Source organism: Capricornis sumatraensis, chromosome 8 (assembly GCF_032405125.1).
Source record: "Capricornis sumatraensis isolate serow.1 chromosome 8, serow.2, whole genome shotgun sequence".
NCBI lineage: Eukaryota > Metazoa > Chordata > Mammalia > Artiodactyla > Bovidae > Capricornis > Capricornis sumatraensis.
In genome coordinates this window covers 83,608,283-83,624,615 of record NC_091076.1, presented here as the reverse complement: position 1 = coordinate 83,624,615, position 16,333 = coordinate 83,608,283, and the positions used below count along the sequence as shown (strand labels likewise).

Below are 16,333 nucleotides of genomic sequence, written 5' to 3'. Positions count from 1 at the left end.
AGTTTCAGCACACTGCTCATAACAGTGCGCAAGCTGAAACTTAAACTCATGAACACATCTAAAGACGAATGTTTAGATACAGGCATTAAAACAGTTACATTTAAGGTGAATTTAAATTCAGTACTCTTTCTAGGATTACCAGACTACTATCTACTCCTTAACAAGTAAAACTGGCATTCCTTTAAAATAGAAGGGGGTCAAATCGCATTCACAGGGACTTGTTTTTGCTGAGCAGACATTTAGCTGTGGTTCTATTAAACAGAGATTCTTTTCCTAGGCTAAATCTAATGACTACAGCTGGCAGTGGGGAGCCACTCAGGGAACACTTACTCTGGGCTCCATGCTGTTAAGCACTTTTCACTGACTGTCTCAGTTAATTTTTCACCAAAGTTTCAAGAGAAGTACTCACGTTAACCCTTTTTACATTACAGAGGGGAAACCTGGGCTTGGGGAAAGAAAACTCACTTTCCCAAAGCCAGTAGGTAAGGAGCCAGCCCCACACCCCTGTCACATGTGACAGCACCAGCCTTGGAGTGGAGAGGCGATACTTACTATCATAGGATAAGATGTGTCCACTTTTGCCTTCGTAAATAACGTGGCCTTTGGAGGCAGCTTCCTCCCGGCCTTTCTCAGGACTGCTCTCTTCAATGGACAGTCTAGAAACAGGTCCCTTCACCAATGCCTCAGTGGGTATGCCAGCCTGGGACAGAGCCGGGGTCCCCTGCCATTCAATCAGACACAGGCAGCATGAGCATCACTTCAGCTGACAGGACACAAACGCTCAGAAAATGTAACCTGCCACACCAAGCATCAGATCAAGCCATGACCTCAAATAAGAAAGGCCAGCACATGATGGGAAACCAGACATGTTTTATAAACATAAAGGAAGACTGTACCTTGGTCCTTGAACCCTGCCATGCAAAACTTCCTAAAATGCCAATAGGTATATGAGTTGAGTCAGCCTTCTTCCCCACCTCAAAGTCAAGCCACTATGAAAGCACTTAACTCTAAGAAACAAAATTTGTCTTAAGGCCTAAACTCATGCAAATATAATCAAGTTTTTTCAAAATTTATAAGAAAAAGATAACGACAAGTTGTAAAAGCAAGCAAACAATTTATGATTTTCCTCTCAATTTCTGTTTAAGCTGAACACATGTTAAAAGCTCTGCCAGGCAGAGTTGCATCAATTATAACTTGTTTTTTCTGCCAATCTGCAAATAATCCACCTTTTTCAATGAAACACAGTAGAGATGATTTGGCTTGTGGTTTATCATCTGAGGTTTATCACAGGTTTATCACTGAGACCTGTCCCAAACCCCAGAACAATGAACAACTTTGTCACAAAACTTGTGCTAGAATGGCCAACCCACTTGAGACTTCACTTCTGGTTTTCTACCAGCTGTGGTTTGGGTCTTGGGAAGGAGAACAACTGACCTGGGTGATGGAACCTCGGAGGGACGGGATGCTCTCCACAGAGAGTTTGCCAGAGGGCGTTCCCCGAGTTATGCTTCCTTCTTGAATGGCTCCTGAGGTACCTGGGTAACAACAGAATCATCAGTCAATCACACCCCCACATCTACAAAAAAACAGGCCAACAAAACCAGCCCCTGCTTGGGAGAGAAGAGAAAAAAAGGGGAACCGCAGCACAAAAGGAACAGTGTTTTACTGAAACATAATTTAAAAATAATTTCACAATTTTTAAAAAGCACTGCAGAAACACAAAATTTCAAAGTTTTAAAATGATTTTTATATGGAAAGAAAACTTAAGAATTTAAAGGCTCTAATTTAAGAGCCCATCTTTAAAACATACTACTGACTTCCCTTAACCCATTTACTGGGGATCAGAGTATATTTCTGCCCTACAGTGTGTCTTACCTCTGACCACCCCTTCGTGCTGGGCTCTGACCAGTAAACCCTCAGGCTGTGAGTTCTGGCTTCGGGGAGAGAACTCCTCCTGCTTGATGTAGGGCACGGTGGCTGTGGGCCAGAGCAAGACAGAGTGAGCTCAAGTGCCAAGTCCCCGACTGGTGCGCCACGAAAGTGGCTACGGTCCGCCCCCTCCTCACTGACCTGGCTTGGTGGCCTCCTGCTGCCGTGGCAGTCCTAGAGAGATGGAGCCTGCCGAGGGCTTCGCTGCCTCGGGGGCGTAGGAGGCCTGATTAGGAGAAGGCAAGTAAGTGCCGGGTGTTCCCTAAAAATAATGTTAAAGGACTAGAATAACACTGTCTCTTCACAAGGTCAACTCTAGAGTTAAGGTACACGTTTCTGTTTAGAAAACTTACCACCCATCCACCCCCAACACCAAAACTAAGTATAAAGCAAGAAAATCCTCGTTGCAGATTGGTTAAATTTTAAAAGCTTTTAAAAGGAGCAAGACATCTTCCAAAATCACCCTAAATTTTAGGTAGATTGATATGTATTATTAACAAATTACATAACTGAAAACACTTAACCATACCCTCAGATATAGCTATTATTATTAACTGCATTTATCCCTGGTGGAGGGATAAATGGTGGAGGAAGAACTTCTAAAGACCCTCCTCCACAAAGGCAACCAGAAAACTAGCAGGAAGGTTAAGAATCAGCCCTTTAAGAACTCTTTTCCAACTCTGTAACCAAAGACCTGTAGAAATCTAGGACCATTTATTCAGGAAAATGGCGAACTCTGGTGAGAATTGTGAGCTCTATGACCCGTGAACTTGCTCTGCTGACCCCCACTGCCGGTCTGCTTCAGCCCTTAGAACCCACAGCTCTGGTCACATGAAAGTACAGGGGGTCAGGCTCAGATGACTGTCATTATCAGACTGGCTGAGCGGTTATCTGACAGACCCCACCTGCAAAGCTGTCTTGATCTGGCCTGACAGGGTGGGGAAGCAGGTGTAGGCTTGTCAGAAACAATTAGAGTCAATGGATTAACTTCTCCCCTGGCCGAGGCAGTCAGAGCAAACAATCAGGCTAACCATAAACTGTAAGAGGGACGTCCCTAGTAGTCCAGTGGTTAAGACTCCATGGCAAAGGGTGAGAGTTCCATCCCTGGTCAGGGAACTCAGATCCTGCATCCTTTGAGGTAGACCCCACCCCTCCCCACAAAAAGGAAAAGCTAAAGAACAAGATGTCCACGGGGGTCTGCAGAGGTCCAACATCTTCCTGGGGACCTAGAAGGCCATATACATGTGCAGGCTGCACACCGGCCAGGGGAAACTCCAGAAGGTCGTGTGTCCTCACTGTGTGTGGTCCCACCTCAAGGCTCTGTGATAGCAGGCAGTGTTGTTGGCTGCCTGGTTGAAGAGTCCCTTGGTAAAGACTGGGAAATTTAAGTCCTTCCGGGCACAGAGCTCCCTGATCATTAGCTGACCAATGATTAAGCAAACAGAGATATGAGTGGCCACATAACACTGTCACTCAATTTGGGGACCTAACTCAAACAAACCTGCATGCGCCATGGAAGACAAAGTGACTGCTGCATTTTTAAGTCAATGTCTCGTCATAAATACTTTTCATTTAGACTCTGGCAAATAAATATGGGAGGGAGGGAAAATCTTTACAGAACAGTAACCAACAGAGAATCTCCTCGGAAGAGAAGTCCTCTTACCTGCGAGATGGAGCCTCCCAGTAAAAACGATGGTTTCTCGGAAGCCACTGTGGTTTTGGATGATGGGATGAGAGGAGGCGGCGGCCGAGTGGGCCGAGTTGTTGGAAGCCGAACCCCTTCAGGGAGGTTAGTTATCACCTGATGTGGAGCAGGCTGGAGGACTTTTAAAAGGAAGAAAAAATTATTTGAAATAGTCAATTTCCTAGTTTGTGATGTTCCACTTATCTCAATTATTTCTTCAATCACAATTCAATTTTAAGTGCAAGATGAATTTGAGGGTGAACACTTCTATTTTAAATTTCTTTCACTTAGATTAAATCTGTATCCATACTCAGGTCACAAATGGTATCTGTGACACTGAAATACTCAACTTCCTGTCAAACCAGAGCTTTCAGGCTGATGTCCATTTCAGACTATTTCTGTTCAGCTTATGCAAACAGCAGTCTTTAGTGATTTCTTCTCTCTCTGCACCACTCCTTGGACCTCACACAGAAGGTGAAAAGAAGGGTGTTTCTTAGGGACAGTTGATATTACAACTCTAGAAAATATACAGATATGACTGACAGCCAGTTGTATGTCTTCTTTGCATCTTGCATAATTTGAGAAACACTTACTGATTCTGACTCTCACAGACATTTGAATATTTCTTAGCAGGGGGTGGATCTCAAGATTTTCACAAACTACATGTACTCATAGGAGAATAGGCAGTCAACGTCACGGTACACAGGTATGAACACAAACCTCCCAGTGGCCCAGTGAATCTCAACTGAATACAACTGAAGATGGGATGCAGAGAAACAAGAAAGGAATTCTGAAATAGCGGGGACGTGTCCTGGAAACAAACCATCCCTGCCAGCAGTGTAGGTGGATGGCCAGCAGCCACGGCAGGAGGATCGGTATTTACCTGGCAGGCCACTAGAGTGGGCTGCACTCACACTGGGCTGCGGAGAGAGCCTACACGGTGACGCTGACCTGGCCGCAGTACTGTGCATCTGTGCCTCCTGCTCTAGAGCACGTGTGGCCTCAGCATAGGGCATATAGGCGACTGATTTTCCTATGGAAGTTAAAGTTACCAACATAAGGGAAGAACCCCAGATTGAAATAGCAAGTGTGACAGGACCAGCCCACACAGTCCGGAGGCAGATCCAACTCTATACTACTATAGAGGTCTAGGTTACAAAACCCTACACACCCAAATCTTCTGTGTAAGCACCAGTACTCTGACCTAATGAAATCCACAAAAATGCAATGACAATTTCTTCTTTCAAAGCACAGAGAACTTCTCTGTCCTCTCATTAGGAGAATCAAGTCTTTTCACATGCAATAAAGATCACAACAGGCAAACAACGGATTATCCAGCCATTCTATGAATTCAGGTATACCCTGAATTAGAGGCCAGAATGCTGAGGATTTTGACTTTTATAATTAGCCTGTTGAAGCCCACTGCTTAGGTATTAGAGAAATAAATGCAATCAAGAAACAGAAGAAGGATTTCAAAAGATGCAGATCAAAATCATTTTTAATGGCTATGCAAGCTTATGAATTTTACTGTAACAATGCTAATGAAAATTATTCTACTAATTTACCTCCACATGAAGTATAAAGATAAACTTTAAGGACTTCAAGGGCATATCAGATATGCAGAGTCATATTAAGAAAAAACACAAATATATATAATTATATAATTTTCTATATTATATATCATCTTTTCTTTCTTTAAAGGAAGTAAAATTGACATACTATAATTTTAGAAAAGAAAGTAAAAATCATCTGTAACCTAAACCACTTTAAACTGTGGCATTTTAATGTTTGCCAGAACAAATTCCCATTCATCTTTTATTCTTTTGCTTACCTAGTTTTATCCACTTGTTCTTTCAGATAAATCTAAATTTAAATCATTTTGAGTACTTCCTCCCCAATGTATCACTGGAATTTTCACTGCATGTATATTTACAGGAGACTTGACATTTTATACTAAGTTTTCCAATTGAGGAACATTGATTTTTTCATATAGGTCATTTTTCATAATTTCATATAATTTTAATAGTTATTTTTAAATTTTGTTGTGAGGAAAACCATCTGTTTAGTATACACGGGAAAAAAAATATATATTTTACACACTGATTTCTGCAGATATAAGAAAGATAAATATAGATCTCCGTATATCAATTTTTTCTGAGAAACTTAATGTACTTTCCTCTTAGCTCAAATAACTTCTCAGTTAATTCTTCAGACTTCCTAGGTGGATAGTCTTCCCCTCTGAAAAATAACTTGCCTTCTCCCTTCAACAGTAGCCCTCTTGCTTGATTCCTTTCTCCCTTAACCGCAGTGACATGGCATCTTCACAGGTCCTTTCTAAAGAGAAGGTCTCCAGCCTCTCACTGTGAAGTGGAAGGCTGGTGACTGGTTTCAAGTAGAGAACTGACTAGCACAATTAAATGTTCTTTAGCTTATTAAGGTATTTTTTAAAACTGGAAACAGTGAAAGTAACCTCAGCTAATAGGAATCTGTACTATGGGCAGAGCACTGAGACTACAGGAAGTATCTCGTTAAGCTCTGAGAACTAATGAGATCATTAACAACGTTTGACAGAGGAGGCAACTGAGGCTCAGAAGACTCACACCCTAACTGCCCAACCAAGGTTGGAGACTTTCCTACAGCAGTGCAGTTCCTGGCCTGAGCTCTGAGCCGCAGTGCAGTGATGGCTTCCTGAGCACTGGGTGCAGAAATTTCAGATGCCTCTGGAGGCACCATCAGGATGATGCTACCCATTCCTTCTCTGACTGATTAGTAAGTGTCCTAATACTGTGCAGATTTATGAAATAAACCAACTACAAAAGAAAACCATGTCTCCCTTTCTAGACAATTTAACATGAGAGCACATTATATATATTCAGTGAAGGATTGTTTTGTAAGTTTATAAACATGCATAAAAATAAATATACTTGTCATAATAGTGTTAAATAAAAAGATGAAATTTTAGATGGTTCTAAATACAACCATTTAGTCATCACATACTCAGTTGAAAAAATAAAAAAGATAAACTACAAGTTGCACAGAAGCATAAACTCTTATTTTGATTGGATTTTGTTAAAACCTGCATTAGAACTTCACGTCTAACTACCTTTACCTGTGTTAAGTCTGAGATCTTTCACTGCAAAAAAGAGGTTTCCAACTAAAGCAGGAGTCAACTTGTGTAAATGTTACTGGAAAATGAAAACAACTTTTCTCTGAGGCTTTTTCAAGCTTTTCTACAAATGGAAAGGTTTAAACCGCCTGTCTCAAAGAGAAGGTGAACACAATCCAATAGGTGGACAACAGGTGCTGCCTGTTACCTTCTAAATGAGCCTGTGAAAGGAAAAGCCAGAAGTGTGTTCCTACTTCACATGGACAACACCAGTTGGTAATGGTTTATACGTTAGAACTCATTCTCACTGTATTTACCATTCTATAAACTATTTTATGATGCTGCACCGAAAATATTCCTATCAAACGTTCTACATACAAGCGAGTTAATTGGAAACATATAAATGTTATTTGGGAGATTATCCTTTAAGCAAACTACAAAGTAGTTATAAATTCAGGAGAGCCTTCAGCACTTGTTAAACAAATTACTGGATGAACATACTAGCTAGATTAGCTAACACAAAACTTAACCTTGGAATAAAATGTAATCAACCACCTCAGTTTGTAGAGAGTCACCTTGGACCAAAGTGATGTCATATTAACAAACACTTTGGTGTCATACTGATCACATAAATAATGACAGTTTGGGTTTAACACCATTGCATCACTATTTAAAAAAGGATACCATTCAGATCTAAACCACATGGATTAATGTGACTGATCACGGAGAAATGCAATTCGCAGTCTGAAGTCTTAGAACTTGGGGGTGCCAATACAACCCACTTTGTAACGGAGATCAACAAAACAGCCTCAGTTCTTAAAACAACTATACAGACATATTAGAATGATTCAGGTGTTGTCAGCTGAATAATGCTAAGCTTTAGCATAAGTTCAGAAAACACTATTTGAATGTTATTTTTTCCACATTTTAATTCTGTTTCAAAAAAATTATTCTAAATCATTTATGTAAGGAATAGATCAAAAGACTTATTCTACAATTTATCATTTTCATACTGACAGATTTTTCTCATCATTGGAATGCTCAAAACACAAGTACTTCTGCTAAATCCATTTTTATCCTACTCCATTTAAATCATTCCTTTAACATGTAATTGCTGAGTACACATTATGTCAATTACTGAGTTAGGGATTAAGGATTCTCTAGAGGCAATATACTAAAAGCTCACGAGTTAACAATATTTCTTCTACTTTCATTCAAGAAATATTCATTTAGCACCTATTATACATACAGCCAGCAAAATATCTATTTCTGCTTTATTGACTATGCCAAAGCCTTTGACTGTGTGGATCACAATCAACTGTGGAAAATTCTGAAAGAGATGAGAATACCAGACCACCTGACCTGTCTCTTGAGAAATCTGTATGCAGGTCAGGAAGCAACAGTTAGAACTGGACATGGAACAACAGACTGGTTCCAAATAGGAAAAGGAGTACATCAAGGCTGTATATTGTCACACTGCTTATTTAATTTATATGCAGAGTACATCATGAGAAACGCTGGGCTGGAAGAAGCACAAGCTGGAATCAAGATTGCTGGGAGAAATATTAATAAACTCAGATATGCAGATAACACCACCCTTATGGCAGAAAGTGAAGAGGAACTAAAAAGCTTCTTGATGAAAGTGAAAGAGGAGAGTGAAAAAGTTGGCTTAAAGCTCAACATTCAGAAAACTAAAATCATGGCATCTGGTCCCATCACTTCATGGGAAATAGATGGGGAAACAGTGACAGACTTTATTTTTTGGGCTCCAAAATCACTGCAGATGGTGATTGCAGCCATGAAATTAAGACGCTTACTCCTTGGAAGGAAAGTTATGACCAACCTAGATAGTCTATTCAAAAGCAGAGACGTTACTTTGCCAACAAAGGTCCGTCTAGTCAAGGCTATGGTTTTTCCAGTGGTCATGTATGGATGTGAGAGTTGGACTGTGAAGAAGGCTGAGCACCGAAGAATTGATGCGTTTGAACTGTGGTGTTGGAGAAGACTCTTGAGAGTCCCTTGGACTGTAAGGAGACCCAACCAGTCCATTCTGAAGGAGATCAGTCCTGGGATTTCTTTGGAAGGAATGATGCTGAAGCTGAAACTCCAGTACTTTGGCCACCTCAGGCGAAGAGTTGACTCATTGGAAAAGACTCTGATGCTGGGAGGGATTGGGGGCAGGAGGAGAAGGGGACAACAGAGGATGAGATGGCTGGATGGCCTCACTGACTTGATGGACGTGAGTCTGAGTGAACTCCGGGAGCTGGTGATGGACAGGGAGGCCTGGCGTGCTGCGATTCATGGGGTCACAAAGAGTCGGACATGACTGAGTGACTGAACTGAACTGATACATATAGCCGTGGTGGGTATTAATCTGGTTCACATTTTTAACAGTCTAAGATTTATATTTAAAACACTAGCAATCTTATATGTAAAACTCTGACACAGGAGGTTCAGTAACTAACCGTTTACTCTTGGTGGGACAGGGACAAGGAGTCAGCAGGGTCAGTTAAGCACCACAGTTCCACTTTTACATTAAACAGTCCTTGAAATGCATGGTGTTCTATAGCTAACAGCCCTTATCTTATACAAGGTACTACCAACAGTCCACTGAATTATTACAAAAAATGAAACCATAGTCAAAGACAACTTTAATGGTCTCATATTCTAAGTGTGTTGTACTAGGCAGCCCATCGGTTACTATCAACCAGACTATTACTACAGACTACTGACTACTAGGTGTCATCTTCTAACCATAACAGAAGAATATACTAAAATTTAGTAATGGCTCCCTTTCTTTTTGTTTTAAAAGAAATTAAGTGTATCATGCGCCAACTAAAAAGAACATGCACAACTCAAATCTGTCACTTGAAGTAACAACAGTGACACACAGGATAACAGCGCTCTTCAAGGTGTCTATTACACTATGCATATGCTAATATACTACTGCTGTAAATTATCAAACTGTATGTAAAATAATGCTGAACCACGTGTTATAAAACAATACTGAATGTGCATTCATTTTCAGAAAGGTGAAGATATAGCTAGATTAGACAGACAGATGTATTGTTTGCACTTTACTAAAGCTGAGAAGGTCAAGTGGCTTGCCCATGACCATAGTGAGGGGTAAGTCAAGGTCTGATCGACTGTGCTACACAAAGTTGATCTCATCATATCAGAGATTTAGAATATCTCCCTGATTTGCTTGGAGGACAGGTAATTCTCACTGACTCTGAAAACTTAGATGAACGCAACAGAAAGAACGGCCAGTACACAATCATCAGCAGTAAAGTGAACATCACAAAATTCACATTAACAAGAAGTCTACTGAAAACATCACCACCATCCTTCAGTGATCAAAAACACTGACATCCCTTGACAATCTAACCAAGGTTAAGGTAAGGAAGTGTATCTGTTCAGGACAGCGCCATTAGCCAGGTTTCAAATTCAGCTCTGTTTCCCACCACCTACACCTGTGTCCTGGGCAGTGCGTGCGCTACCCACCTTCCCAGTCTCTGCCGGGGCTCCGGGCGGCACTGCATGGGCTGGTGGAGCTCCGACACTCTAGGTCCAGCTGCTCCTGCCGTTGACGCTGTTCCTCCAGGAGAGCCGACTCATGCATGGCTTTGATGTGCCGCTGGTAGAGCGCATAGCCGCTCACAGGGGTCCCAATCGGGATGTTACACGGGGTGCAAGAAACCTACAGGGAGAAAAAAATCTAAATATGCCAGACACCAACTAAGTAGCCATTACCATCTGTTGCAAGTAACCCTTATTTCTATATAATCTGACTGCTTGAAGCGGTTCTACCATTTTTTAAATCAAAGTAATCTTCAAGCTTTATGCTTAAAATGCTAAAACAATTACTTTCAGATTTGAACACGATATAAATCCCAAAGTTGTGTTGCTGCTGCTGCTAAGTCGCTTCAGTCGTGTCTGACTCTCTGCGACCCCATAGACGGCAGCCCACCAGGCTCCCCCGACCCTGGGATTCTCCAGGCAAGAACACTGGAGTGGGTTGCCATTGCCTTCTCCAAAAGTTGTGTTAAGAGAAATCAAAGTCAGAAATCCCAGTATTTCCATCTGCTTTTAACTCAAGACGTTGAGCCCCTGGTGGCTCAGGTCTGGCCCACCCTCTTCCTGACCCTCACAGGTGCTCACACCCACTTCTGTGGATTTAAACGTCACCTCTATGTTAATGGCTCATAAGCAAAAATTTTTTTTTAAGCAAATATTTTTGAGACATTTTTCTCCAAGTTTCACACTCACTGCCCTTAACAACTCCACTCAGCTATCTCAAAGCACCTCAAAACTCAAATTCAAAATGGAGCTTCTCATTTGCTACAATGAACACTTCTCTGGCTTCTCGTACAAAACAGAACCTCAGCAGCTTCAGCCAGAAGTCTGGCAGCCGCCCTGGTCTCACTCATCTCCTCCCCTCCACCATCAACTCCATAAGATGCCAGTTCTCTTCAGACAGGCCAGCCCCACCATCCAACACCACACTGCCATCCCTCCTGCCTTCCTTCTTGCTGCCACCTACTCCTCTCTCACAGGGCACATTTCTCTGTTTTCTATCTCTCCCACCTCATAAAGAAAAGAATCTAAGCTGCTTTGTCATGAATATGCGCATCCTGGGACTAGCAGAGAGCAGACTCTTTTAGAACCTGTTATCTAAAGACCCACAGTTTTTTCCACTGCTGTAGGTAGGATTTTTCACTGCACTCATAATACACACATAATTTTCTTGCCTTTGGGTTTTAGCTTATATGTAAATGTGCCTTTTCCTTCTTTTACTATAAATATAAAGCAAAATGAACTGCGTTATTTCCTACAAAGAATTTTTCAGTGTCTCTTTAACCAGGAAGTACTCCTTCCTCTGAATTGCTCATAGTATGTTTTTCAACCTAACAGAGAATCACATTTTAATTCTTTAAAATTTTTATTATGCAGAGGGGAATGTATGTATACCTATGGCTGGTACATGTTGATGTATGGCAGAAACCAACACAACATTGCAATTATCCTCCAATTATAATAAATGAATTTTTAAATATTGAGGCAGAAAAAGAAACATGATTTTTTTCTATGTCTTATTATCAAGACCAATCTTTAAATTTTCTGAAGTCAGAGATCATGACATTTCACAAAACATAAAAAAATGTTACTTTGAACTCGGCAGACCCTCAATTTATGTCCATTTGGGTAAATCAATGAATGAACAAATGTTTAATCATTTTTTTGGTGAGCCTATTTATCAGAGGCACACACTTAACTTTTACATATTGTCATGTGACCTAGGGAACAAATTTTTATCCTCTGAAATGAAGAGCTAGAACATAACTAAGGATCAATACCCAATATCAGAATTCAGGATCAAAAGGGAGTCAAATTCACAGAGATTAATAAGATAAAATGCAAATAAAACTAGGTTTGGAACTGTATACTAAAGCTAACAATAACCTCTATAATTTATTCGAAACATTCAACATCTAGATATACTATTTACTTATTCATATTTATTATTATCTTGTAGCAAAACAAAACAAACACAAAACTCAGTAACATTTATGGCTAGAGCACTACATTTCTCTTTTTTCCTTAACTGGAAATGGATCATTTCAATCAATTCTCACATGAATTCATTTGAAAAAGCAATGCATTCAACAGATGAATGGATAAATCAAATGTAGTCTATACACACAGTCTTAAGATAGAAGGAGAATCTAAATGTGCCACACTATGAATAATCTTCAGGACATTAGGCGAAGTGAAATAAAACAGCCACAAAGAACACAAACACTGTATTATGAGCCTACTTATGTATGCAGCCAAATTCATAAAACAGAAAGTAGAAAGGTGTAGGTTGCTGGGTGCAGGGGAGGGTGATGGTTTAATAGATATACTTAACCCTACTGAACAGCACACGTTAAGAGTTAAGATGTAAATTTCATGCTATGTGATTTTTACTACAATTAAAAAAAAACTCAAGCACTGATTAGAGAAGAAATGTCTCTAAAGGTCTTTGTTTTCAACTCTACTTTTCTTATTCACGTTGAAAACTTACCATTGGTGGGATGACAGCAGCTCGATGCTGAAGCTGAGGCAGGTCCAGTGGGTTTGGTTTTATGGGTGATGAGACCAGTATAGACCCAGCGGGATTTAACAACGAAGGCTTCGAATCCATAGGAAACATTCTGAAAATGCAATTAAAAATGACTAATCAAAATATTCTTATTCAAGACTTTTAAACATACAATCATCATAATTCCTTGTAAGTTAACATGTACATACACACACACACACATATCACATTAACCTTACATATTTGAATACTAAGGAAAAAATCTACAAGGCTAAATTTTCAGGTAAAGAAACCTAATGTTAATTTATAGGTTGATATTCATCTGCATCTAACCAACAGAACAGTCTGAACAAGGGCCATTAGAGAATGTCAGGTCCTAATTTACCCTTAACACAGGTTACAAACTAGTGTTTTGCTAAGATGAGGGGGTATTTTTTAAAACATCTGAATAAACCACCATCATTTTAAAATCAAGAATTTCACCCAGGGACTTCCCTGGTGGTCCAGTGATAAAGAGTCCGTCTGTCAATGCAGGGGACACGGGTTCCATTCCTGGTCCAGGAAGACCCCACATGCCACAGGGCAACTAAGCCCACGAGCACCACAACTACCAAAGCCTGAGCCTAGAGCCTGAGCTCCACAACAGGAGAAGCCACCTCACTGAGAAGCCCATGTACTGCAACATAGAGCAGGGCCCACTCACCATAACTAGAGAAGACAAGCCTGCACACAGCAACAAAGACCCAGCAATGCCAGAAATAAAGAAATAAAAACGACAAAAAGATTTCACCCATAATTCCAGACTCCTGATTTCTCATGAAAACTGGGGAGAAACGGCACCAGAGGCAGCACTCCCACGAGGCAACAGCAGGTTGAGCTCACATGGCTGCCCGTGCTCCCCACCCAGTCCGTGCTCCCTGTTCACCCTCTGCCACCTCACACCGCACCACTTCACTTAGTTTCAGGACCCACACTTGAGTAAAGGATGTCCAGAATAGTAACTGGAAGATTATACCTTACAGGCGCCATCATATTTCCCAGTGTTGTCAGTTACTGGGAGAGGTGAACATGTGAAAAGGTATGAATGTGTAGGAAAACGAGAATGTGTAAAAGAAAACAACTTTTTACCAAAGAATCAAGATAATATTAAAGATACAAACAACAGAAAGTGTCATTTTGCCAGCTTGGAAGCGAAGTGAACCAGAGGATCATCCAGAGAGTGTTACCATGTGTTGATAAGGAACGCCAGAATTTCATGACCACTATCACAGTCAGCCCTCAGGTGCTCCTCCCCTTTATGATTACTGCCATCCTAATTTTCCCTTCACTCATAAATTTATAAATAAGTCACTAAAGCCAACAGCACAGAACACATAACTCTTATTTTAGATGACATATTTCAGTAAAGCATGCTTAAAAAGGGACCATACATTTACGTTTATGAACCCATTTATGTTTAAAGTTTGGAACAGTTAAAATCCACAGTATCAAGACATGAGAAAAAGAATGCTAGAATCTTCAATTTTCTGAAAAACCAAGGTTAAGTAGGAGCCCTATATTATTTCTGATTTTTGCTGATTAAAATTCTATTATCTACCACATAAAAATCTCCTTGGAGAAATCATGATTGCTACGTTCAATATCATTCTAGTATTAAGTCCCATTCTTTAGTATATAAGATGTACAATATACTGGAAATGGACCGAAAACACAGTGACACCAGAACACACTACAGAAGCAGAGCTCTGAGCAGAATCTGGCTGTCTCCTGAGAGCCTCTTTCTTATTAAAAAGGGGGAAAATAGAAAAAAAGAGTTGAGTTGGGTTTCTGGTCAAATGACATTTTAGTCTAATTCATTCTACAGTGTGCACCAATCAATTCAACATGGAACAAATGATTCTAGGTACTGTGATTCTAGGTGACTGCATTTCTTTCAGGGAAAAGTAAACACCCAAGAAACTGAGTATACTAAAGAAGGTAGTATCTACTCCTATAAAAATTTATTTTTGTTAACAGCAATTGTTATAAAAAACATAAAGATTATATATCTGTAATATTAATTTGACTAAAAGTACTTAATTTGTATCATACCTGCACTTTAAATTACAAATATGAATCATCTACAGTTTTAAGTGATACAAAAAGGTGACCATTACAATCACCTCTAACTTCAATCAGATTATGCTTTCTAACACACTTTTCCTCCAGTCCCCATCTTCGCCCTCAGCATCTCTCACATCTCACACGCAGGCACTGAGGCCTTGCTCGGAGGGCATTTCATCCGAGGGCAGAGCTGGGGCCCCCGCCTCCCGCCTGCCCCTTCACCACCACGTCACATGGCTCGGCCACCATAGCAGCAGGCAACTGCGGTTCTGGTCACAGCTCTGGGAGCTGACCGCCCTTCTCTGCTATCATATGGGATGTACCTAACAATTGATACGGAAAGAAGTTAAAGTCTTTTTCTTTAAAAAATAACGACCACACAGTTCTTTTTGGTTAATCAGGTGACCAGCATCAGAACCCAACAGTAAAAGCAGACAGACTCTCTCACTGGCCAGTATTTACACAGGAGCAACCTTGGCAGCCAGCACCACCCCGGGTTCAGTCTGCAACCAGCAGAATAAAGACGGGGGAGGTCAAGGAGGGAGCCTCACCGCTGCCTCTCGGGCTCCCCATCCACGTCCTCGTCCGCACTGCAAGTGGCGCTGGAATCGTGGTCAGACAGGGGCTCAGGCCTCGGGGCACTCAGCTGTTGGGCCACCCCTAGATCGTCTTCTCCAAGCTCCGGCTTCTCGCCACTCCTCTGCAGGTCTTTGTCTTTGGGGTCCCCTTCAACTCTGGATGGACTGCTTTCTGGAACCCGCATTTCAACATCCACAGCATCGGCCTTGGTGGCTGAGGGGAGGTCAAGAGCAGAAGTGCCTTCAGCCCCACGCTCCTCATGCTCCACCTCCATCGGCTCAGCCGTGTCCACTGTGATGCTATCATTCACGGGGGCTTCCACACTGTCATCCTCAGCCACTTTTGTGCTCGCAGCTGCCGGCGAGGGAGAAGGCCTGGGCACGGCGTCAGGGGTGGCCTCCAGCTCGGCCGTGGCCTCAGCAGTCCCTCGAGGAGGCGCATTTTCAGTGCTGTCTTCGCCAGGCTTGACAGCTTCAACTGGTGAAGGAGAAGGAGCACTTTCTGTATCAGAACTATTTTCAGCACCTTAAAGATAATGATACAGCATAAAAATCTGATAATGAACATGTGTCAGGTGGTGACAGAAGCCATGCTTGAAAGTACTTGTTTAGGATGGGTTATCCTCCTGTGATGACCTCCCTGAAGTACCACAGCACTGGGAAAACAAGTTTTCTAAGAAGTACAAAAGGGAAAGCTCAAATTGCCTCAGTCTTTGGAAACAGAAAGCATAAAAGCTTTTAATGTCCAAAAATAATTCATACAAAATTTGAAAAAGATAGATTAAAAAATAAAACTAAATCAAAAACATTTCCATAAAAGATGACATTCTGATTTATTTCTACCAGTC

At 41.2% G+C, this 16,333-nt stretch overlaps 1 protein-coding gene across 1 annotated transcript in view; it reads right to left on the bottom strand.

The window, feature by feature from the left end:
* Window positions 1-16,333, bottom strand: part of NCOR1 (nuclear receptor corepressor 1) — a 113,944-nt gene that overhangs the window by 28,049 nt on the left and 69,562 nt on the right. The window contains exons 20-27 of the mRNA XM_068979138.1: window positions 15,459-15,963; window positions 12,787-12,916; window positions 10,224-10,419; window positions 3,593-3,753; window positions 2,071-2,191; window positions 1,876-1,977; window positions 1,435-1,535; window positions 553-721 (exon numbers count right to left, since the gene is read on the bottom strand). Of these exons, the coding sequence (XP_068835239.1) occupies window positions 553-721; window positions 1,435-1,535; window positions 1,876-1,977; window positions 2,071-2,191; window positions 3,593-3,753; window positions 10,224-10,419; window positions 12,787-12,916; window positions 15,459-15,963 (1,485 nt within the window). The remainder of the gene's footprint in view (window positions 1-552; window positions 722-1,434; window positions 1,536-1,875; window positions 1,978-2,070; window positions 2,192-3,592; window positions 3,754-10,223; window positions 10,420-12,786; window positions 12,917-15,458; window positions 15,964-16,333) is intronic.